General features: G+C 44.6%; 1 protein-coding gene across 3 annotated transcripts in view; it reads right to left on the bottom strand.

Moving 5' to 3' along the window:
- The window catches only part of LOC129107119 (prospero homeobox protein 1-like), a 30,532-nt gene extending 8,276 nt beyond the window's left edge, over nucleotides 1-22,256 (bottom strand). Inside the window, exons 1-4 of one of the 3 annotated variants that reach the window (XM_054618503.1) lie at nucleotides 21,159-22,256; nucleotides 15,972-18,047; nucleotides 11,965-12,072; nucleotides 6,539-6,733 (exon numbers count right to left, since the gene is read on the bottom strand). In XM_054618503.1, the coding sequence (XP_054474478.1) occupies nucleotides 6,539-6,733; nucleotides 11,965-12,072; nucleotides 15,972-17,981 (2,313 nt within the window). In that variant the 5' untranslated portion in view covers nucleotides 17,982-18,047; nucleotides 21,159-22,256. Of the gene's footprint in view, nucleotides 1-6,538; nucleotides 6,734-11,964; nucleotides 12,073-15,971; nucleotides 18,048-20,055; nucleotides 20,127-20,850; nucleotides 20,927-21,158 lie in introns of those variants that run through there. The other 2 variants (XM_054618504.1, XM_054618505.1) reach the window with 2 other exon arrangements.
- Nucleotides 22,257-24,711: the final 2,455 nt, after the last annotated feature.

Raw genomic sequence — 24,711 nt, 5'->3', positions numbered from 1 at the left:
GGAACTAAAACGCTAAGACATGTCGCAAATTATGCTCATGGCACAGTGAAAGTGTATCAACCTCGCTAGTTTTGTCCCTCTTTAAACGGTTGATTCACTAAGTTCTTGTGGTATCTAGACTTTCAGATCGTTTTGGTTTTATTTGCTCTGGTTTGTACTGTGTATCTTTGTCAATTACTTTCTATTCTACTAGTCTACTGAATTTTTTTAAAGCTGTGAGCACCACAAATGGAGAACCATTCACCTCCATTGTATTAGAGCGGCAGAATAAATAAAGAGATCAATATACCCAAAACCTTGGTAAATGCAACTGAAACTGCCTGCGTGAGTTTCAATGCAAAAAAAACACGCTTTTTAAACATTTGGGTAAATCAAACTTTCAAGCCTATGAGCATTACAAAGCTATTTCTTCTTACAGCCTCATTAGGTTTGAATGAGAATCTGACAGTACTTATCGTATTTTCTTGCTGAACTCTATGTCTCAGTCTGTAACTATGATCATCTATCAAATCTGCGATTCGATTCACATGATTGATGACTGTGAAAATAAGACATTGCTGTCTTAACTTAGCCATCTCTGTAGAAACAGAAGAAACATGAAGCTACCGATAGACACACATGATTGCATATGGTAATACAAGGATAGCATGTACTCTAATACTCTTATGAAAGCAAACAGCTTTAATGTGCACAGATTAAAACATGTAGGGGAGTTTGGTGTACTTCAACATTTTCTCCATGAGAGCGGTAGGGATTAGGAGAATGACAGTAGATACTGTAGATACGAGGGGGAGAAGCGGGTTAGGGGAGGTGTGTGTGCGTGTTTCTAGTTGACATAAACCCACTGGCAAATGGTATTGGTTGTATTTTTGGCAGCTCTGAACTTAAATCTATACTGCCAGCTTTTCATCTCTCTCCCTCTATCTTCTACCACTTTTTGTCTTCAATCGCTCTTCAAAGAGAACCCTAGAGCCTTTTACTGAAAACACCACACCTGTGAGCGTGTGTGTGTGTGTGTGTGTGTGTGTGTGTGTGTGTGTGTTCGTAGGTACGTATGTGTGCTTATACATGTGTGTATCTGCGTCTTTGCCTGTGCATCCAGTGCAACGGCCGTGACCTTTTCACCTCAAATTCCCTGAGGTCGAACCCGGGTCAAAAGACGCACCACACGCACACAAACATGACATGTCCTACGTGGTGAGAACCCCCCGAAAAAACAACAACAGGAATGAAGGAGTGCAGGACAGGGAGGGGAAAAGCAGGAGGAGGAGGAGGAGGAGGAGGAGAAAATAGACATTAGCCTCTCTGGGTGGAGAACAAATGGAGCCCCGAGAGGGACGTGAAGAGGAGGAACGAGGGAGTGAGGGGGGAAGGAGAGGTGAAGCACACAATGCTATGGGGCACGGCGGTTGGACAGACAGCATCTGCTGTTATCTCTCTGTGGCTCTGGTAATGGATGGAGAGTTGGGGAGACACGAGAGAGTAGTGGGGAAGGAGGGAGAAGGAGAGATAGCGGGAGGAAAAGCTGGAATAGCTGGTAGACGGAACGGGAGTTAAAACTTTTAAAAAGTTGTCTTTCTATATTTTGTCACTTTGGATTAAAAACACTAAAACACTGTGGATAAGTGAGGGACTCTTGGAGGGCGTTATGAATTCAAATAGAGGGATGACAGACGGATGGACAGACAAAAGATTAAGAGGAACAAAAGGAGGGAGACATCTTTCCAATAGGAGAAAGAGCAGCTGATAAGGGAGGACACACGATATCTGTGCGTGTGCGTGTGTGTGTGTGTGTGTGTGTGTGTGTGTGTGTGTGTGTGTGTGTGTGTGTGAGCGGACGAAGGCTTCACACCAGGTTTCGCTGGTATCTCTCTCTCTCATGGAGATCATAGGGACTTCCTCTTTTAAATGCCGAGGTGTGTGTATGTACGAGTGTATGTTTGAGCCTATGTGTGTCCTCAGTGGGAGGAGCGGTCACTGACAGAGGAAACTTGGCCTAGTCTGTCTTATGGAAATCTGAGAGTTTCCCAGAGCCATCATAAAACTGCCTCTCTCTCTCTCTCTCTCTCTCTCTCTCTCTCTCTCTCTCTCTCTCTCTCTCTCTCTCTCTCTCTCCAGCCCATTACCAGGTCACACACATTCCTGTCTTATGAAAGATGATGTGTGTTGTCATTGGGGGTTCAAAGACAGACAGAGGGGGGGCTGCGGAGTAAAAAAAGAAAAGGACACTAAGCGAGAATTTTTCACTTGAGTCCTCACATGAAAGCGCTGCTCGCTCAAAGTCAAGGCTTTGGGAGGCCCGGGTTTGTTTCGGAAGACTTTGATGGCGATGGACAGAGCGAATGAGAAGCGGAGAAGAAAGAGAAAGAAGAGAGGGTATCAGGAGGGGGGCTGAGAAAAGAGGAAAGTAGAGCCGGGGTCTAGGTAATTAACGGCAAGCTCTTTAATTACTGCTGCTGTTCATTATGCCAGAAGGAATGTGACAATTATGCCATTAAAACTTCCTAATGGGGGGAAAAAGCGAGGGAGAGGAGGAGAGGGGGGATAGCGGAAGACATGCAAAAGAGGATGAAAGAATGAAAGGAGAGAGGCAACAGAAGGAAGAGAGAACGGCGAGAGGGAGTGAGGGAGGAGGGATATGAAAGGAAAAGGGGAAACAATCGCGACAAAAGAGGAGCTGGGAGGGAGATGGGGAGCGTATTAGGCCGGCACAGTGACAGAGCAGATTAGCATCAAACAAGAAAGGCCACAGACGTGTGTGTGTGTGTGTGTGTGTGTGTGCGTGCGTGCGTGTGATCACTGAAACAGAGGACATATTCATTCCAAAGACGCCACCAAGGTGGATGGAACTTTGATGATGCAGAATCTGGCAAAGAGAAAAGTCTGTGTGTGTGTGTGTGTGTGTGTGTGTGTGTGTGTGTGTGTGTGTATGTGTGTGTGTATGTGTGTGTGTGCGCTTGCTGAATCTGCGTAGGCTCCTGTTTCAAGTGGTGGTGCAGGCAGGTAGGGGAGGAAGAGGAGGAGGAGGAGGAGGAGGAGGTGAAGGAGAAAGGGGAGAGATCCACAGAAAAGGGCCTTGGGGGCATCTTGATACACATCCAGTACATTTCCATCTCCACATTACCTCTATGACTCACGCACACACTCACACACACACACACACACACACACACACACACACACACACACACACACACACACACACACACACACACACACACACACACCTATAAGACGGAAAAAAACATAACAAATGTGTCCGCGAACATACGTAATACACACAAACACACCATTCCCACACCAACATCAAACGGCAAAGAAAAAAACCCACGCACCCGCACTCACAAAAACACACAGTCACACACACAAACAACACCCACACACACATACACACACACACACACACACACACATACACACACACACACAAAAAGCCACACACAAACACTTAACACGCAGAGTCTTCGTGCTCACCAAGGCGGTTGGTTTGTCAGGGGGGTTAAATTTGCATGGCTGGGCAAATTTTCCTTGTGCTAAACTCTAATCAGCTCCTGTATCTCTCAGACACCTGCCCAGCAAAAAAAAAAACCTTAATATGCAAAACACCTTCCCTCCCTCCTCCACTGCCGCAGCTCCTCGGCCAACAGAAGACTTATTCACCTGCCTCTCTCACCCTTTTCCTCTCTGTCTGTCTTCTTGCAAATTTTCACATTTATGTATGCAAATAGGCTGTTCCCCTTAAGCCTGTTTCAACAGTAGCTTCCTGGTGCCAGGAGAAGAATGATGGGTTTGTCTGAGATGTGAAGGGGAATTTATGCTTCAGAAAAAAAAAGTTTGTCAGGGGGGGAAAGATGGCATGTCACCTGTGATTGGGCAGCTATGGCGTTTTTCGTGGGGGTTCTACCTAGAGGTTGTTTTGTCATTGTTTTTTTTTTTCTGTGACTGGTTATGCATGTCACGCAAACCTTGTTGAAGAATCTTTAGGATAAATTTAATTTCTTTAAACTAAAATACAGTGGCAGTTAAAGATGCATAATTGTGTCATCCAGTTTACATTTGGCCCAACGGCTTCGCAATACAATCCTCATGAAGTTATATTTTTAACATTTAATTATTTTTAAGGCCCAAACTAAGTAAAACATACGCTGATGAAAGTAAAAAAATGTGTGTTGCTCATTGTTTCTTATTTTCAATGTTTGACTGAGCAGTCTGATGAATGTGCCTGTTTGACACCCTCTGCTGAAGAGGGAAAGTTTCTCTTGAGCTGTCGGTTTAATACGCATATGTACACACTCGATATTGTGACATCACAACTAAAAAAGTGTGATTTGGAATCTTGAAGTCTCCAGTGCACATACACTGATGGACTTTTCAAAAAAGTGGGAGACATCTTGTGTCCAGCAATGAACAATATTTGCATATTCATAGATTCTGGATTCTGGATTGGGGAGAGAGAATAGATATAATAGAAATAAAAAATTGTTACACTAACGAATTGAAAGTTTTGTGTAAAAAGCTGAGAATTTGGATACGTGTATACTTCTTTAACTTCTGTTTTGTCAAACAACACGGGCTCAAAATTAAGGACATATCTATAAGAATTAAGTTTGGGAAGCTGTATGTTTTTGTGATATTATTAACTTCTATATCCTGTTGTGGGTGTTGGATTGTTTACCGTAAACAGAGCATAATTTGCTAAGAAAACAGAAGCAAGCTTCTGAAGGAAAACGCCCTGATTCCAAGATCAGGAAAAATGAAACCCAAATGAATAGAACAAAAAAAACACTGTTTCTATCCTATAACAATGTTCTCCTCACTGTGCTTAGTTTTATCGTTGTTGGTCTGAAAATCTCAACTTTGCAAATGGTTGTAGGTGAAGAGCCACTCTCTTCTTGACTTATTTCCCCTCTCACTAAACAAATAATTCATCGTGAGCAGCTGAACTGAAGGAATCGTGTCATTTTTCTTTGTGGGATGCTCTGATGGACATTGGGCTTATTGAGACCTCATATATACAAGTGCCTCTGCCTGCCAGAGTCTTTCAAAGCCTCCCTTAAGAGGGCTGAAGATGGATGTGGGGAAGTGTGAGTGAGTGCGTGTGTGTGTGTGTTTGGGTGCACACACAGAGGAGCCCCAGTGGACAAATAACGGACAGAGAGAGATGGACGTAAACAGAGAGAAAGAGAGTGAAGCACTTTAAATGTGAGCGCTGCAAAACTCCCACTGCTCGCAAGGGCACTTCTCTCCCGCACGTCATCTCTCTTTCCTCCCCCTTCCCTCCTTCTACCCTTCTTTCTCCCCTTCCCATTCCCCTCGATTCCCTTTCTCCCACCCTCCCTTCATCGCTTTCTCCTTTGTCTCCGAGCTCTCACCCTCTATCCCCTATCTATCCATCTCCCTCTTCCCCCCTCTCCCCCTCTTTCTCTCCCCTTCCTCTCACTAAAACAGTAGGACGCTTAACCTTGATATCAGTGAGATTTTTCCCCCCTCAAAGTGACACACACACACACACACATACACACACACACACACACACACACACTGGAGAAGTGCTTTGCCAGCATGCCAGGCCGGTCCAAGGGACGGCTGTACCCTTCGAGGTGAACAGGACACTGGGAAATGCAGCAACAACAAAACACTCACACACATAGACTCCGTCTCTCTAACAAACACACACACACACACCCAGAGACACACACGAACCCGGATCACTCCAGGTCCTTCTTAACACAAGCCTTTTAAAGGTCTATTGTCAGCTGACATTGAGAGAGCACTGGCAATCCTGAAACACACACACATTTTTACACACACACACACACACACACACACACTGTGGCAAAAGGAGAAGTGTGAAAAACGAAATATATTAAAGGTGAAGTTGCCTGACGAGAATTTATGATTACAGTGCACATAAACATCTAACCACGGATAGGTAAATGAGGAAAGGGAAGTGAAATACAGTTTCTCAAAAAACACACAAACACACACACACAAACACACGCACACACACACAAAGAACCACTGAGGGGAAAGTTACAGTGCGGAAGAGGCAGACAAGTGAAATGTCGGTAAGGTTTCTTCCTCATTGGATGAAAGTTCCTCACATCTCTATAAGGCTGAAACCTGTGATGCACACTTTAGAAAAAAACCTTTTTCTTCATATTATTGCTGTCCAGTGAGAACCATGTGGCTCCAAATTTTCAGGGAAATTTAGGCGTTTAGTTGAAATCTGAAAATGTGGCATTGATGTTGATGTTGGTGTTTTCACAGGACAGCGACGATATACATTATAGTACAGTGTGTCCAGTGTGGCAGGATGTACGAGAGACTTGAACTCAGCATTGAGAACAGTCCCAGCGAGGCGGTGTCAGAGAGGACACAGTGAGACGGTGTCACACTACCGGTCTGCATCACGAGGTATCAGGTGTAATGCAACGTTTTTTTTTTTTTTACATGGACAGCATTAGCTCTCAGCTCCTCCTCTCACATACAACGATTCTTTTTTCTGGGTAAAACTGATGAAAGTGTTGGTGTTTACCTCAAAGTCGTTAGCCTTGTTGTAGTGCATGTTGAGGGCTCGGAAGAGCTCGCTGTCGCGGCTGACGCCCAGCTCTTCGACTCCAGTGACTCCATCGTTGATGTTCTGGCGGGCAAACTTCTCCATCTGGATGTAGTAGAACTCCCTGAAGTTGCTGAACCACTTGATCAGCTGGGAGGTGATGCAGCGATTAAACTGGAATGAGAGATGAGGAAGATTTTGGCACTGCTTAGGTTTTCAGAATTTATTGAATTTTTTTTTTTTAAATGGAATCTGTAAATAGTCTTCATGCAAGAAGTGTAGAGTAAAGACTGTCACGTCTAAACCTTATTAAGTCATTGGATTTAAGAAGAGGTGTGAGGATGACAGCATGTCATTTCACATCAGGGGGTTGGGACGTGAGCTGATAACTTAAAAGGCAGAGAAGAAACCAAGAGAAAGATAAAAGAGAAGAGCAAGAAACAGGTCGCTGAGAGAGGGGAGATAATAGAGACATTAAGTAAGACAGCGAACAAGAAGGGGTGGGGGGTGAGAGTGTGTGTGTGTGGTTCATCCTCCCCACTGGGAGCAGACCTCCCCCCTATCATAACCCTGAGAGTGGAAAGAGAGTCGGAAGAAGGAGGGGGGGCCCCGAGACCGCAAACACATAATTGACCAGAAAAACGATTAAGTCATCATCTGAAGCGCCCTGGCCCGCAGGGGGCTCAAACATGTACTTAACCCCGTTCACCAATTACACCCTGATTCTCCTCCCCTCTACGCACCTCTCGGGCAGAAAGAATAGAGAAGAAAAAGAGCAACAAAAAAAAAGAGAAAGAGAGGGAAAGACAGAGACGATAAGCGCTGCAGAGAAGACTGTGGCTATCTGATCTGTGCCGCTCGGCTGGATTCAATAGGGTGAGGTAAACCTATTAAGAGCCTCGGCTGGTCCCAGCTCTTTTTTCCGCCTGGTCTCAGCAGTGAAAACACACTGTCTAAACATCCAAACCACTAGATAAGGACCTCAGGGGCTCAGGAGAGCTGCCTAGCTCATTCACCCTAAAATGCCCCACTGCAACTTCGGATCAATTCCCTGAATACATACAAATAAAACATTTACGTCTTTCCTTCAGTGATTCCCAGAAATTACATCTCATCACTCCCAAAATCTAGCCTGTGAAACCTTGATACCCCTACCCATCACCCCTACACCCTTCATCTACACACACACACACACACACACACACACACACACACACACACACACACACACACACACACACACACACACACACCACACACAGGCCTTCACTCCTCCCTCCCCTCTGCTCTTTTTGTGGGGCTGGAAGAATGGGGGGACAAAACGCTACTAAACGCTGAGCGGACTGCTCGCTGGGGAGGCAGAGCGGTTTTGACATGGAGATTAGGCTCTGGCTATTGTTCGACAACACAGACGCGCACAAACGCGCACGCACACTCTTCGCCGATCTGGGATGGAAGTCAAACACACGCAAGCACATGAAGATGGGTGGGCGAGGCGACAGACTGACAGGACAGTTGGCGAATCATGAGCAGCGATCGTGATGAACCAAGGTGGGACGGGGCTAAAGGAGAGGGGGCCATGCCTTTCTGGAATGATCAGCAGATGACATAATGGCAGAGTGGAAAAGAATAAGTCCGCTGACATTGTTTGGCTGGGGTCTGGGAGGGTGTATGTGTGTGTGTGTGTGTGTGTGTGTGTGTGGTTGGGGGGGGGGGGGGTAGTATGGCGGCTGGTCCTAAAGTGCAGGGTGAGCATAAATGGGAAAATGAGGGAGGGAGGGAGGAGAGGAGGTCAGCGCCGTCGGACAATGGGCGTTTCGCTGGTGGGGGGTGGGGGTGGGGGGTGCAGAGGGTCGGAACGTGAGCAGTCAGCAAGCTGGGGTCGTGACATCGCAGTGTCAAACAAACAAACTACTGACACTTACAAATACATCGGCTGCACGGGGCTATTCTTAAACACACACAATGTGGCAGACAGTCAGGAGTGTGACAGAGCACAAAAACACTATTTCATTTAGGTTGTCAGTGTTGTATAAACCTTTTCTTCAGGTCATATTGGGTGTGAATCTGAGACATTTAGTGAATTGGCGTCCGTCTACCCAAGAATGTGTGCCTACAAGCGTCTGAGCGCGTGCGTAGATTGAGCGCTACATACTGAGATTAAAGTCAGTGAAAGAGTTGCCATCGCTCATGCGCGAGACCTTTGGTGTCACTGCAGCAGAGTGACGGATAGATTTGTCATTTGGACAAGGATTACTTTATTATACGGACAGCTCAGGAGAAGATGTATTAGGGCCTGTGCAACTGAACTGAACTGTAGCTCAATCACAGCACAGAGCACACAAAATGTACAATATTTAATGTGCGTGCGGGTTTATACACTGAATTACATTATGCTGTAACTGCATCAGCTGCACCCAACACACTCAGGGACTGGGTTTTGGCAAGTCCCCCCTGCAGCTTCCAGCAGTCTTGGTTCATTAAGTTGCTGGTGGGGGTGAGACACCCCCTGATAGCGGCTAAACGCGAGTGTGTTCAGCGTAAAAGGAGGGAAATGGTTCAAAGAAGCACATCACTGCAGCTCCTTAATCAGAGCTGGCAGGGGTCAGCCACCGCAGACATGAGATGCAGTGAGAAAAATGTGTGTAAGAGCATATATGTGTGTGTGTATAAGGGTGTGTGTGTGTGTGTGTGTGTGTGTGTGTGTGTGTGTGTGTGTGTGTGTGTGTGTGTGTGAGTGCCTGGCTGAGAGGCAGATGAGAGAGAGACAGCGAGAGCGTGTTTCTCACACTCACACTCAAGAGCCTGCGAAAGGTCAGCGCTTAGTGCTAACAGCACAAGATAGAAAGGGGTGTCGCGCGCACACACACACGCACACACACACACACACACACACACACACACACACACACACACACACACACACACACACACACACACACACACACACACACACACACACACACACACACACACACACACACACACACACACAAGCTCTGCTCATGCAAAGGCGCATACTTAAGTCCAGAATAGGAAAACACTCAAGTATCCTTGGTTAAACTATATTAGTCGCCTGCCAAAAGTATTCAGGCGCTTTGACCGTCAGCCCTTAGCTTCTGCAAACACACATGAGCTAATCTATTAAAGTGTTTAATGAGATTGGTTTAACAGTTTTGTCTTTTGGTTTGGGATTAAAAATATGTATCTAATTAAAAATTGGATGAAAAGTTAAAGTGTGTCTCTTTTCAACACTTTCTCTGACATAGTGGTCAGCAACGGAGCAGAAAGCACACAGATGACCTCAGAGTGCAAAGCGACATCCAGAACAACCGGAGAGGAGAGCAGAAAGACAGAGAAGCCTGTACGGGCCTCCCTGTCTCCCTGTCTCCCTCTCTCTCACTCTCTCTCTCTCTCTCTCTCTCTCTCTCTCTCTCTCTCTCTCTCTCTCTCTCGTAAGCCCCTTCACAGTCATCAGGGCTTTCCACGTTTCCTGTTTTCGCAGGGGTGAATTGTGGGAGATAATCTCCGGCTGCCTATTGGCTGACTGCACACAAAAAGCGGCCCTGGAAAGCGGGCTTTTGTTACTGCTGCGACTCAAATCCAGCGGCTGGCTTTTCTTTCTCCCCGGCCCCGCCGAGGCACACACACCATGCCACAACCATCAGCGAAAAAAAAGAAAAGAGAAGGAATGACATATAGAAAAGGGAAAACCCTCCTGACCTCCGCTACTCCACCGCACATGACTGGCCCAAATACTGAAGCTTGTTGCTAAAAGAGTATTAAAGTGATAGATTGAGAACGCAAGATGTGTGTGTGCGTTTCAGCTTGTGTTTGCTTAAGAATGAGAAATGTATATCTATAATACATGAAGGTCCAAACAGCCTATAATTAATACACATTACACACTGCATCTCTTTACAAAGGCAATAACTTTTGCTGACTTTATTAATTGACTGAATATTTGGTATTTGGATTACAAAAAGATACATTTCATAAACACCAAAAGTCAAAAAAGTCACAATGGTCTTAAAGGAGCTTAATGAAGGGGAACAACAGCGACAGCATCCCCCAGTTGTTAGGGCAACCCACTTCCCACGTTCATTAGATTCTTGACTGTCAAGACCTGATTAGTCGAGACCTGATTAGCCTTCAAGACTTTTGTCTTGAGGACAGCCACTCTCTAAGAGGCCGCCCTGGCTGCATCTAATTAGATAGTCCGTCTCATTCCCATACATGTCTGTTAACTTACAGCTTGAGTCTATTGTTCTCTAGTGAAAACCAAAACAAACTAATGTGCCTCATAATCCCCTTAACTATCTTGACCTTGTTTAAGTATTTGATGAGGCCACCAAGAAGAGGCCACCTCCCTGGGAGTGATTAGTCAGTGAAACTGGTGAAACTGAAAGTGTTTCAATCTGACGTAGCAATTGTTGCTGAATTGTTCTAAATCAAATAACATCAATGTTAAATCATGCTTTATTATTGAGGACTTTTGTAACAAAAACACATCTACAGGTTCCAACCCGCTTTGCCAACATGTAACCTTCCTTTCAACCCAACCAATAATGTGCTGAGAGAAAAATGAATATGCCCCACGAGTCATGATTGGTGGTGACAGCATCGAAGAGGGGGCAGCTGGGAAAAAGGGGGAACTTTTATCTTCTGATTTGAATAAGATGGCCTGGATATGTCACAGTGTTTACCCCTCCGTATGATCCGAAAAGGGGCACACACACACACACAACACGAACAAACTCGGTCGGGCACACTACAACGGCCATTGTGTTGGTGTTCTTGTTCTTTTTCTGCAGCTTACATATTGTGCTTTGTTTTCCGAAATTCCTTTATTAAAATCCCAGGATGGCTAACGCTCATCTTTGCTATGTTCCCCAAACGGACTCTTTCAACCCTCCCTCTATCAAACCATCCTCCCTACACCTGCTCCGATAACCACTCCTCCGTCTCTAGGCTCAATACTCCTCTCTGCCCTCTCCACCCCTCTATTACTCATCTCGCTAATACTCATAGTCACTCCAGCTCCCTCATGTAAACCCATTCAACTTCCTCTTCTTTCATCCTTTGCATAAAACCATAACTTAGTGAGGGAAAGGGCCTCGTTTCAGACAAGCATACACTGTTCACGGCAACTAAAGCCCACTGGCCCATCACAATAAATAAATCAAACGTCCCCCTTTAAAGCAGGTGCATTGACAAATGTACAGAAAATAGAGGCAACAGAATGTTATCCATTTCTAAACTTGTTACACGCAGCAAAATAAGTCACATTCGCAATAATATTAAGATACAAATTAGTTTAGAAGTAGATGAACAGAGACAATAATTTGTACCAAAATTAAAAAGGAAGAAAATGGGCTGAAGGGGAAGAATATTTTCGGACTTACCTTGACATCAGAGAAGAACATCTTGAGCATATTGGAGCTTGGGTAGCGGGTGTAGAAAAACATGAGCTTGGCCTTCTTCAGATGATTGGGGGATAGACCCTCTTGGATCTGAAAATAGCTCTTATTAAGGAAATTAACAATTGTTTGGAGGGAAACAACAAATGGCATATCAAGCAAATGTAGCTAATGATGTTAGCACAAGTACGAAATGTACGTGCCAATAATTGGCTGTAAGATTGGCAAGACATCATCATTTGGATGATGGGTAACCAAATTTCCTTTCAGGCATGAATGCAGGGCAGCTGAAGGAGGGGGGGGGCTGAAGACAGTGCACCAAAGCAAAACCATTTGCTTGCAATTAGCATCGTCCGTATCAGGTGTGAGAGCGTCACGGTAAATAAAATGCTGGCCAGCAGTACAGCCGATGCTTTTACATAAGGAGGCTCATTTCACAGTCAAAGTAAGCAAACGCCTTTGCCTACACTCCGCGCTAACCTCCACCCAAAAAAAAAAGGAAGAAGAAAAAAGGAGGACATTTGCATATCACAGACAAAGACAGCAGTTAACGCCAGTGACGGGCAAGAAGGCCTAATGGCTTGGCGACAACTCATGCCAAGCCTGAATATGACTGTTTGATATTGGCTTCCTATCAGTGACAAAACAAGGTCTAGGAGATAGTCCCAAACACGGGTCCAAGCTACATGAAAAACCCTCTCTCACACTCACATAGGCCATATTCAAATACATGTCAGAGGCCTCGTCTTCCTAATGGATCGCCTGGATTGAACAGCGGAGAGGATGGAGATGGGCTGTTGGGGGCACCTTGAGGGATACTATGGTTCCAACCTTCAATTACATCCCCCTCCTCCTCCCTCTGCTCCACCCCTGCCCCCCAGCCTCGCTGCCACTGCCAAACCCTTGGAGGAGCAAAAAAGGAGGAGGAGGAGGAGGAGGAGGAGGAGGAGGAGGAGGAGAAGGAGAAGAGGGGCTCTGAGGCTTTGGACTCAGCCAGTGATGGGGGGGTTGGGGGGGGGACTGAAACACATCTGCGCCACCGAACGGCCCAAGCCATTTCCATGGTGAATTAACGGCCGTATAATGCATCTGATAATATCAATCTGGAGGATAAGACATTGAAAAGGGAGCGGGGATGGGGAGGCGGGCCGCATGCTAAAACCTCAGGCTGTTTCAACAAGGGTTTTCATCAAGCAGGAGCAAGACAGGGCTTTAAATTACACAGAAGATACAGCCACCAAGTTTTCATGAAGACTGTTTACACTCCAGTGGACAAAATACATTGCTTGACATTATTTATGATCTACCGGGGGTGGCTGTGATCGTTAAAATCAGTCAAGTGTCCAGATGTAGCTGTAACTATAGAGTGGGAAGAAGGCATCAGCTGCTAGATTGGATTGCCCTTGGCCTCGGGGTTACACAGCAAAGCCAGCAAATACTGAACCTCACTGGGTTGGCTCCTTAAAAACCCTGTCTACTTTGTCTGATTCAGCGAGAGAGAGGGAGAGTTGTATACGCAGTGAGGGTCTTGTGGGGGGAAACCCTGGCAGACTGGTGTTACTCTGTCAGGCCTGGCCAAAAGAGCAGCACTTCACTCTCCACACCACACCATCTGCTCCAAGTGGAGGGGATACAATGGATCCTCAGACAGAGAGAGAGGGAGAGGGAGAGAGACAGAAAAAGAGAGCTCCTTTTCAGTAAGGCAAGGTGGGATTTGTTTTCTGTGAAAGCTGTGCACTTACACTTAGATTAATTTGTTTTTGCTTTTTCAATTAGGATTAGCATCGCTTTCCCCTTATCACTGAAATTAAAAATGATTTTAAGACAAAGACGTCAAGGTTTTATCACTCCAGCCATAAACACAATATCACCTCCCTTCAGACGACAATTAAGAGGCTTCATATCTCCTGATGAGGCATTTTCATCTCTAATTCACTCACAGCTTGCAAATGTAATTGTGATTGGACTTAGGGGTGGCGTGCAAGGCTATTATTTTGTCATGATGGTGCACTCATACCAGCTGGCCCACTGTTCTGCTGCCACATCTGACAAGACATCATCATTCTCACAACACATCCCCAAAACCCAAAGTCATGAGAGGGAAAATAGCTGCTCCACTTCCTAATTCCAGGTGTAAGGACAAGAATATTTGGAGTCGGACTGAGAACAAATGAGGAAATTGATAGCGGCCATCTGCTCAACAACGCTGCAGAGAGCTGGTGAACTTGAACACACCTCGCAAAATGTCTGACAAGCTGTCTATGGCTCCAGAGGCTCCGAAAAAAAAAGAAAGCTACAGAATTATAAAACAATTCTACATCAATGGAACACGCCATTAAACCGAGAGAGTAGATATGCAAATAAACTGAGTCATTAATGTCATACTAATTGTAATAAAAAATGTACAAAGCTCTTTAGAGTGTCAAACTTTGTTCCTTAACCTGTGATCAAAACATTAATAAAAGATAAAAAAAAAAGTGGATATGTTGTTCTGCATATTCTTTCCATTTTAGGGAGTGTGTCTGTTAAAACCCTGAATTTATAAATGCTACAATGAAAGCCACAGCATCTGGCATGTGGTGTTTGATTGTTTTCTACTTTCTCTCAGTCTCTGTATGTCTCTCTCTCCCTTTTCTCTTTTCATCCCTCCATCGGGAGCCGGTAGAAGCAGAGGATTATGGATCTCTGGAAAGCGTTCACCCTTGGGTCAGAAGACAAGACAAGGCGAGGTAATGAAAGATAAACAGCTCGCTGCAAACACCTGTTAACGTCTGCTTCAAAGAAAAGACAGGAGGGGTGGGGGGGGGTTTGCAGGGAGGGAAAACAAAAAAAGAAGTATTTGGCTGCCAAGCAACAGCCGAAGGGCCCCCCGGGCTGTTGACAGATCTTTATGAAATGAAAAAAAAGGGAAAAGAAACGACAATGATTGTGGGCTTTTTACAACAGCGATGGATGATAAGAGGAATACAAGAGAAAACAGAAGCAATCATAAATATACATCTTTACTGAGTCCTCAGGCGAACCTTTTGTGACACGCACACACACCCACACACACACACACTCGGAGAAAAGGCTAGGTACTCAGGTACTCAGGCACAATAGCAAAAACAAGGCATCTAAAGTGTTAAATATGCATATTCACTTAACTAATAATGCCAAAACAGGTAAAGCCTGATGGATTAATTTCTAAAGCATGTAATGAATGTTTAAGACTTCAGGACAAAGCTTTCTAAGGACAACCAGTGGGACACGCATCAAACTTTCATAAGGGTTAAGAGGTGTTGAATACTTAAGAACTAAGGCGGTATAGTGGAAACAGAGAAGGGACTGAATGTATCTGTTTTAGCTATTAGTCCCGAGACCCCGGGGGATTCAATTTGAGCCTCCCATAGGGGATAGCTTCTTTATCCGTAGGGCACGATTGGGGCGCACTGGGGTTAAACTATAAGGGAGGCTATATAACACCATTGTGTGCCAAGTTTCAGGACGCTATCTCCCTCCTTGTTCCTTCAGGCCATTTTTATAAAAAGGAATTGGGGCAGTAAATGTCGCAGGGACCTAATCTTCGTGAGTAAGTGATATGTGACAAGAGAGCTTTTAAAGCACTTAGGATTGACGATGGAAGAAAAGGCTGTACGGTGCTGTGAGAAGGAAGAGGTAAGAGTATAAAAATAAATACAACAATGCAGTACAATGGAGAAGAGAACAGCAGTGGGAGTGAAAGTGATTCATCAACAATTTCTCAGTTTCTTAGGCAGGTTTCAAACAGGCTGAAAAAGATTTGATTTTTTAACTCTTTGTGGTTCAGATGTAACGTTTCTCACCTGTCTCTACGGGGAATTACAACCTGAAGTCTTTTTATCTGGCTTACACACACAAGAGCTGGTTTGATCTCGACCACGTCTTTAAAACATCAGGGTTACTTTGAAACACAATCATTTATTATTGCCTTTCAACCCCCTCGAAACACACCATTTTTTTTGAAAGGATACATTGCTGCCTGAGTAGGGTGAGATGTCAGCCATGTCCTGGAGGTCACTGCACTCAGACTTGATGAGGGACAGGGACAGCTCGGCTGTGCTGCCAGGGTGCGCTGGTGAACAAGAGCGATGGTGGTGGTGGTGGCCCATATGGTGAACTGATGCCATCTTGGTCCTCAGGCTGGTGGTCTCCCGGGACAGGTCCATGGAGTCTGGAGAGGAACGGTCCTTGCCTGGGTAGCCACCTGTGGGCCCGCCAAGACTTTGGAAAGGGTAACCCATGAGAGGCAGCGGAAAAGGGTGTCTGAAAGATGGGGGGCTGAAGCCCATGGAGGCAGAGAGTGAGGAGGGGTGAAGGACGGGGTGGTGGTGGCCGCCATGGGCACCAACAGCTGAGGACTGGTGGTGGTGGTGGTGGTGCTCACTGGGTGTCTTCCTCACAACTAAGGGTATTGCCTCAGTTTGGTCATTGTTGGGACCTGGCATCCCGGGCATGCTGGCGAAGGAGTCTAGTGGATTGGGAATGATGACATCTCCGAAGCACTGCAGCCTCTGGTTGGCGGTGTGGAAGTTGGGGTTGTCCCCGTTGACAGTGGTGGGAAATCTTTCAGGAGGTATGGAAAGTGAAGGGAAGGCTTGCTGGGGTGTAGGGCGTGGAGGCTTGGCAAACACCTTCACCACTGTGTCCACCACCTGGGTCATGGCTGAATTGAGTTCCTGCTTCAGTGTTTCTGCCAGCTGTTTACCTTCAGCATGCATGGAGGAGCCTGGACCTCCCGGCCCTTTGCTCCGGCTGAGCCCCTCTCTTCTTGGCTTCTCTCTGCCTGCGAGCAAGGCCTGCTCCTGAAGCAAGGCCCTCGCCCTGTCCAGGAAATGGCCCGGGTCCAGGTCAGACATCTCATTGTCAGAGCGCAAGTCATCTCCACCCCGGTCATCTCCGCCGGTGTCGGACCTGGCTGGGCTGTCTTCGGACATGTTTCCTATGTCATTGTGGAGCTCATTATGGAGGTCGTTGTGTTCCGAGTCGTCGGTTGAGTCATAGATCTGAAAGAACTTCTCCTGCAGCTGACGTAGCTGTTTCTGCATGTCCTCCAGCTGTAGCTTCAGTTGCCGTCGCTCCTCCTGCTTCTGCTCCTTCCTCTGGCACACCAGCTGGGTGAAGCTCTGCTGTTGCTGCTGCGGCAGACGCTGCTTGCGCTTGTTCTCTCGGCTGCTACTGCTGCACACCTCGCCTCCCCGTGGGCTGCTGGGGGCCTGCTGCTGAGACTGAGGGGGTGGGCAGTCTAGATCCATCTCCCGGTCTCCATCCATCTCATGGTCACGCTCATGACGGGAAGCAGCGGGTACCACCACACTGGGTGAGTGGCTCATACCACGTATAATGTTCTCTACACGGGCCCGCTTGGCACGCAGATGTTCATCATTCAGACGTTCAATGTCAAAGGTGGCCAGGCCGGGACGACCAAAGGGTGACAAGCACTCTTGAGGGGTGCTATCATGGGAGGAGTTACTGCAGGCATCCTCCTGGGGAGCATCTGAACTTGCATTTGAGAGCCCTGATCCGGGGAAGCCGATATCCCCTCTATCACCCCTGTCCACTCGTTCTCCCCTCTCAGGTCCTCCTCCATTTTTAGCCATGTTATTCTTGAGAAGCTGGGAGATAATGGTGGTGCCAGGGAAGGGCATCATGGTGTCCTCGTACGAGTTGGCCCTCTTCAGTAGCTTTCGGAGTACATTGGACTTAGATTCACTGTCGCTGGCTGACACAACGCCAGGTCCACCATGTGGCTGTACTACAGAGCACTCCATGGAGTCGTTGTCTGATCCGTGGTGAGAGTGGGAGCTCAGAGAGTTCATGGCACTGAAAATGGCTGCTTTGGCGCGGGCAATGTGATCAGTGGTTGTTGTTGTGGCTGCTGCGGAGGAGGAGGCTGTGCTGCCCACGGTCCTCTTAACACCAATGTCCACACGTCTTCGCTTGGTCTGTCTGTTCAGGAGGGAGTCGCTGTCATGGTCCGGCATCACGGGCTGCAGCTATTGGGCCATATCCCGAAAACCCAGTCCTCTAGGATCAATTCCTCTGAGTACCTGTGGGCAAAAATTCAAAGAACCATGACTCACCAAAGACAGAAAATATTTTCAGAATCTAAGTCACTCATCCAGGCAGGACATGTCCGCGTCAATTTCAAAAGAAACTTGCATTATTCAACATTATGGGAATAAACGGAAGAGCTTTGTCTCAAGCAAGAAGGCAATCACCACATATATATTTCTAAAAGGACGGGCACATCCATGATTACATTTAGGCAGTAAGGGCCAGTGACAGAAGGGTAAAGGGAACAAGCAAGATGGGGTTAGAATTAGGCCTTGGCTCGACATTCCAGGGCAAAGTCCTACATTTTATCCTGTCCCCTGTTACACGCCGCACGGCACTGAACCAGTTCCCACGGAACACAAAGCTGCATAAAATTATGATAATTACTTAAGTACTTGTCCTCATTTCCATTTTTTGTGGAGTGTGAGCCAACATAGGAACTATTAATTCTCAAAATAAAATAAAAAGAAATAGGGTTAAGAGTATCTTAAAAAAAAAAAAGAGGCAATGCACATATTGTTATATACCCTTATCCTTTACGTAAGTGAACAATCGTTTGGTCAATTCAACATATTATTGTGATTTTAAACCGTGTTGACAACTTGTGTAATTTTAAAATGCAAGTCCTGTGTTCACTTTAATCAATATGGCCATCATATCTTCAGCAATAGGGAGGGCGACACATAAAAGAAACACAAAATAGGCCTATTGATTTTCGTGCCAGCGTGAGCTCACTTCTGTGTTTTTTGTTTGTCTTTTCATCTGGCAAGGGCAGTTAATTCTGCTCAAATGAATAGGTCACAAGGGTCAACTCTGGCAAGGAGCAACTTAAAGCGCTCTTACAAAAACCCTAATGCCCCTCTGAAAGCAAAACGTTTTGTCAGTACAGGCCTGCATCAATACTGCTATGTAAGCAGCGGTGGCAGTGTCTTAGTCAGAGCCATATCAGATGCATCCAATCTCAAATGTAATGAGAATACCAGAAACAATTTAAACTGTATGGCTTTCTTTGAAAAAATGTAAACATTTCTAGAGTTTTTAATTGTATAAATTTGACAATGTTTTCTTAACAGCATAAAAGAGGAAAAAGTGGTGCAACCAATTTACATTTTTCTTTTTACACTCACAGTGGATCTGTTAGAAATTATAACAAATGCAGAACTGTTTTGTTTTAGTTTAATTTTAAAGATTGCAATTATACTGAAACATTACTCCTATTCAAGCACAACGGAAAGATAGATCTGCTTCGTAGCTATGAACATTTCGATAATTTTTTTTTTTTTTTACATAAATGTCAAATGACTGCTTCATATTTATTTCCTTTTGTTATAACATTCTAACACAAAAGCCAGGAAACGACGTCTTATTTGAAGGCTCGGTTTCAGTGTGGGCAAACAGCAGAGAAAACTGAACTCCAGTGAGACTAAAAAAATATTCTCTTTAACAGATTATTTGCTTGTTCTAACTAAAATAAATTGTATCATCTTTACACAACCATTGCAGGTGAAAAGTAATTTGAAAATATAAGAAAAAAGCATTCACACCACACGCACCCACACGCACCCACACACAGACACACACACACACACACACACACACACACACACACACACACACACACACACACACACACACACACACACACACACACACACACACACACACACACACACACACAACTTTGCTGCTGGCTTTGTTTGACATTGTGTATTGTGATGCACCAAACAAGTGGCAGGTCTTTCACTCTGAAAATAACATTTTGTAAACTGATAAGAGTGTAAAAATACTTATTTAACAGGCTTGGCTAAATGTTTCTCCCTGAATAACCATAAGTGAAACCAGTAATCTAAAATAAAACCATTTTGATAAATGGCTTTGGCTCAAGTCTTGACAGTCACATCAGCAGTTCAGACAAGAGGTGATACATCTCCAAAGAAAAAATGAAAAATTGACTTGATCGCCTCAGGACCTTAACAATGAGCTTGAAATAGTCACCAGCACCTGTCTTTTCCGACGGCGCACCTGTCTCCCATTGCCCATGCGCACTGTCTGTTTCTCTCTCTCTCTCTCTCTCTCTCTCTCTCTCTCTCTCTCTCTCTCTCTCTCTCTCTCTCTCTCTCTCTCGTTCAAAACCTTTCAACAACTTGAAGCTATGAACTACACATATAAACAACGAGCCGATGATGTTCATTTGAACTCTTAAAATCCTTCTCCTTCTCCTTTCTAAACTGGTTCTTCATGTGAAACCTATTGTCATTTAAAACCCTTCAACCTTTAACCTTCAAACATATCGGGTGAAAAGAAACAAACAGTAGAAAACAACGAGTGAAGCCCAGGTTTCAAACTTGGTTTAAACTAAAAAATAATATGCAGTTGTTGTAACTTTTAGTAGTTAAACAACAACAGCATATTTCGATATAGGACGATACCAGAGAAAATAGATCTGGCTGTTTTCTTGCACATTTAATGGTCAGTGGAGAAAACTATCAAAACCTAAGAGAGACAGGGTTGCGTACACTTCCAGCAATATAACGGCAGCGTTGTATCACAATGCTACAAAAGACACCGAAATTACAAAACAGGAGGACTGACAAGCTCCATGAATGACTTTGTGTTAATAAAATAAGGCACGGAAGAGGTGTTAGAAATAAATAAATAAAAATGTAGCCTACAGGACAAAGACAATACGAGGAAACAAGCAAATTCACGGTTTCCAACACGCACAGGCGATGAAATGCAACTAAATCTCAGTTCCCGTCATGAAATCACGTTTGAAAACACTCTCCCAAAACTTACTTGGAAAAGTTGCAAATCAACTTGATCCCCGCTTTGATGAGGAAGGCTGGGCTACAGTCCGCAAACCATCCTCGCAATAACACGGGGCTGCTCCCCAGCTCCAGCCACACATCGAGACGAGGGGGCAACGAAACAGGGCAAATAATGAAATAATGTCGCCTAGATGTGATTAGCTGTTGATCACCAAAAATACATTTCCCCCCTCGTTCATTATGTTTGAGTTGTTTATTTTTTTCTTTTTTTTTTGTCCGCCCACCGAGGCAGAACCAGAACAGGAGAGGGAGGTATCCGAGGACAAGGTTACTTACCCTTTAGATGAAGAGGGGACAACCTGAAGTCCGACGGCACACAAAAAAAAAGAAAAAAGAAAAAGAAAAAGAAGAGAATAAACGCAGAGCACGGCGGATTGTTGGATTCTGGGATATATAAGAATTTCTCAAAGAAGGAAGAGCTGGAATAAAGTCAGCGACGCGAGCGAAAGGGACGAAATAGGAAAAATATAGAAGATGAAAAGAGCTCTAGCGCGTCGGTCTCTCCCTCTATCCTCAGCTGTGACTAAAAGAGTGAGAGACATAGAGAGAGTACAAGAGAGAGAGAGAGAGAGGGAGAGAGAGAGACTGCGTGTGTGCGTCTCCGAGGCGCACTGGGTGCAGAGGACTGGATGCTGAGCGCTCCTCCGCCACTAAGATTCACTTTAAGACGCGGCTGAAGGAAACAGGAAGACGTGCGCGTCACGGCCGGCGTGATGTAACCGGCGCTGTCTACCAATAAGAAGCGTCCGTCCGGTCCGGAGAACGACGCTCTGAACTTGACCAGAGAATGGGACTTGAGCATGCAACTAAAGAGAGAGAGAGAGGGGAGGAAAAAAAAAAGGAAATACCACTCTTACTAATCCCTTTCTTCCCAAATCACCGACTGCGCGAGTAAGAATCGTTCCGCACTTTGACATTCGGCCTACACCAAAAAAACACATAGTCCACTTATGTTATTTATTCCCATATTCACATATTTGATGGGAGAGTTTCTATGCTAAATGGTTAAGTGCCGGTTTGTCTTTAAGATATTTGTTATAACGTGTGAATGCTTTTGGAAAAAAAAAAAGAACAATTTCTCGATAATAACTAATTCATAAATGTATTTGACATCCAGTGAGATTATCTCTGTTGTAGATTTATGCACTGCATTTAAGAATAAAAAGCATGTTGTTTTTTTTTAAAGATGAATGCAGCATTAAGTGAATTGTTAAGGCAGATAGCGTTTTAATGCAAATGTTTTCAGACATCTTCCAGCCTTCCTCTTGGCAGTAATATCCTAAATTAACAGTCTATTTTACAATCCAAACGCCTTTTAAAAACGTTTGCGTGAATGCATGTTTCCATTATGTTTATGATAGCCTATTAAAACACATTAACATCCCTTCGAGCTTAGTCATTTCTAATGATTACCAACTTTGTAATTTGACATTTTAATATGTTTGAATAACGATTGCTGAGCGCGTTTGAATTTCAAACATCAGTATGTACATTTCTTTTATTTATTTTTATTCTGCAACTGGTACATTTAGACTTCTCAAAGGGAATAACAGTAGTCGGTCACTTGGGAATAGCAGGTTCAAAGTGGCATGTAGAGATATTTTACGTGCAGAGTTTTCTCATTGGAGGCAGCAAAGTGTAATGTATAAACAAGCAAAGCAGCACAGAAGCTCGGAGCTTTGCTTTGGAATTCAGATTATCCAGGGAGGCCAATATCTGAGGAGAGCTAAACGTGTCTTTGTGAAACGCTGAGTTAAGAGCCGAACACCATCACTGGAATAACCCCGTGTGTAAAGACTGCACTGTCATCAAAGAAATAGTATTAAGTTAAACTGAGTGTAAATGAAAACAACAGAAAAATACCTTAATGTTTTTATTCTAGTGAATTATTAGTTTACCCCCCCCCCCCTCCTCACCCCCTTTGAAGCTTCGCCACCTGTATGGCTGAACCCTATACGGTCGCTGACATCTGATCCTTAACACACACAAAAAAACAAAAACCTGTTCGACGCTTCTGATTTATGAAATGATGACGGCTGCTCGTCCTCGTTCACATGCATTCCTACAAATTTGATATTTATTTTTTTGTTGCATTCTGCAATTAGATTTTTAAACGTCGGTCTTTTACAACAGGTGTACTAAAATTGTTTAGTTATATTATTGGGGAATGTTAGTCGTTCAAATTAATCTTTACGTAAGAGAATTATTATTTTTTCATCGACTCAAGCAATATTTCCGGATAATTCAGGTCATATCCATCCGCTTTAGCCTACGTTTCTGCAGTTAGAGGAGAAAAAAAGCGTAAGCCTCGTATTAAGCACATGCAAGAAATGACCTACTCATTTATTGCTATAACAAACGCATACAAATAATATATTTTACCATTATTATCATCATTATTGATAAATCGGTCTGTCAATTTGTTAAAGGCAGTAAAGAAAAAAGTTCCCCATGCACTATTATTATCAGATCATCGTGCTTTTTTTTCTTCTTTTTTTTTTTTACAGCTTTCACATAGGATTCATTTGTTGCAGGCATAATCTTCTTTCTTTTTTTTAACCCTCTGCACAAACAGGATCCTAAAGTACTTAACTAGAAATCTTATTTTCCATACGCGCCTCAGTCAGGTGCCAAAAGGGAAAAGGCGAGTCTCTTTTCCATGTCGCAAGCAAGTGTTTTTTAGGACGAACGAATTGCAACGAAGTCAGCAAAAGTTTAGTGTCTGGAGTGTCTTTTCCAGAGCAGGTGTCCCGGCCCCCTCGCTCCCCTCCCCGGCCTGTGGCTGGTGTGGCCTCGGCTCCCCTGGGTGCCGTCGGTGCTCACAGGCTGGAAAAACAGGCCGGGACATTAAAGAAGCGCGTGTTTGGAAAAGGAAGACTCGGATGAGGTGTAGAGGAAACGTGTCGGTTCACACTGGCTGCTCTTATCTCGGCCCATTCCAGGTGGATCAGCCCGTGTATTTATTTCAAACTCACTTTCTCCCCCTCTTTTGGGTCGAGTGCGACACACCTCGATGCCCAAGACTGATAATGCGCTCTGGCATTGCGCACTGATGGCTGAATTTATTGACATATTTATTAGAGCTGGGCCCAAATGCAGAAGGAGGGATGACAGTGAAAACAATATTTCTCCCGGGGGTGTTATAAAGGTACTTTTTTTTTTTTTTTTTTTAATCGCGATCTGACCACAATTAAGTGGTACTAAGTGCGCGGACGCGGTGATGGTTTGCAGGAGTGGAGACGTGACCGTGGCCTATTTTCCACAGTATTAATTTGGATGAACGACGGGGTCAACTGTTTTTCTATAATAATAATAATAATTATTAGTATTCTTGTTGTTAATATTACAGGGTTATTTGGCTTTCGTCTTATTTATGGTGCGATTTGGATGACTAAAATCAACAAACCTAAACAAACGGACGTTTTTCTGAGTTTAAGTTATAGCTTATGCATGAATTAATATTGAGAGAGTGAATATTATTCGGGAGGAGAAGCAATCTCTTGAGCAACAGCGTTTATAAAAAAAATGGCATTAATCAGATAATGACTTGATGTGCTCCTGCAACAGCTCCGTTTCTTTTCACAGACATATTTTTTTGGAGAAATAAGAGAGAGAGAGAGAGAGAGAGAGAGAGAGAGAGAGAGAGAGAGAGAGAGAGAGAGAGAGAGAGAGAGCTATTTGCGAAAACAGAAGCAGAGAGATGGTAGCGCTAAAAGCTGTTTTGTTCCGGAGAGGTCTCCGGGTCCCTGAATAAAAAGGTTTAGGAGACAGGACAGAGGAGAGGAGAGGAGAGGAGGATTTGTCCGAGTGTAATAACCGAGTAGGCGTC

Source organism: Anoplopoma fimbria, chromosome 18 (assembly GCF_027596085.1).
Source record: "Anoplopoma fimbria isolate UVic2021 breed Golden Eagle Sablefish chromosome 18, Afim_UVic_2022, whole genome shotgun sequence".
NCBI lineage: Eukaryota > Metazoa > Chordata > Actinopteri > Perciformes > Anoplopomatidae > Anoplopoma > Anoplopoma fimbria.
Note: the sequence above shows the minus strand (reverse complement) of the source record. Positions and strands in the feature narration are given on the sequence as shown.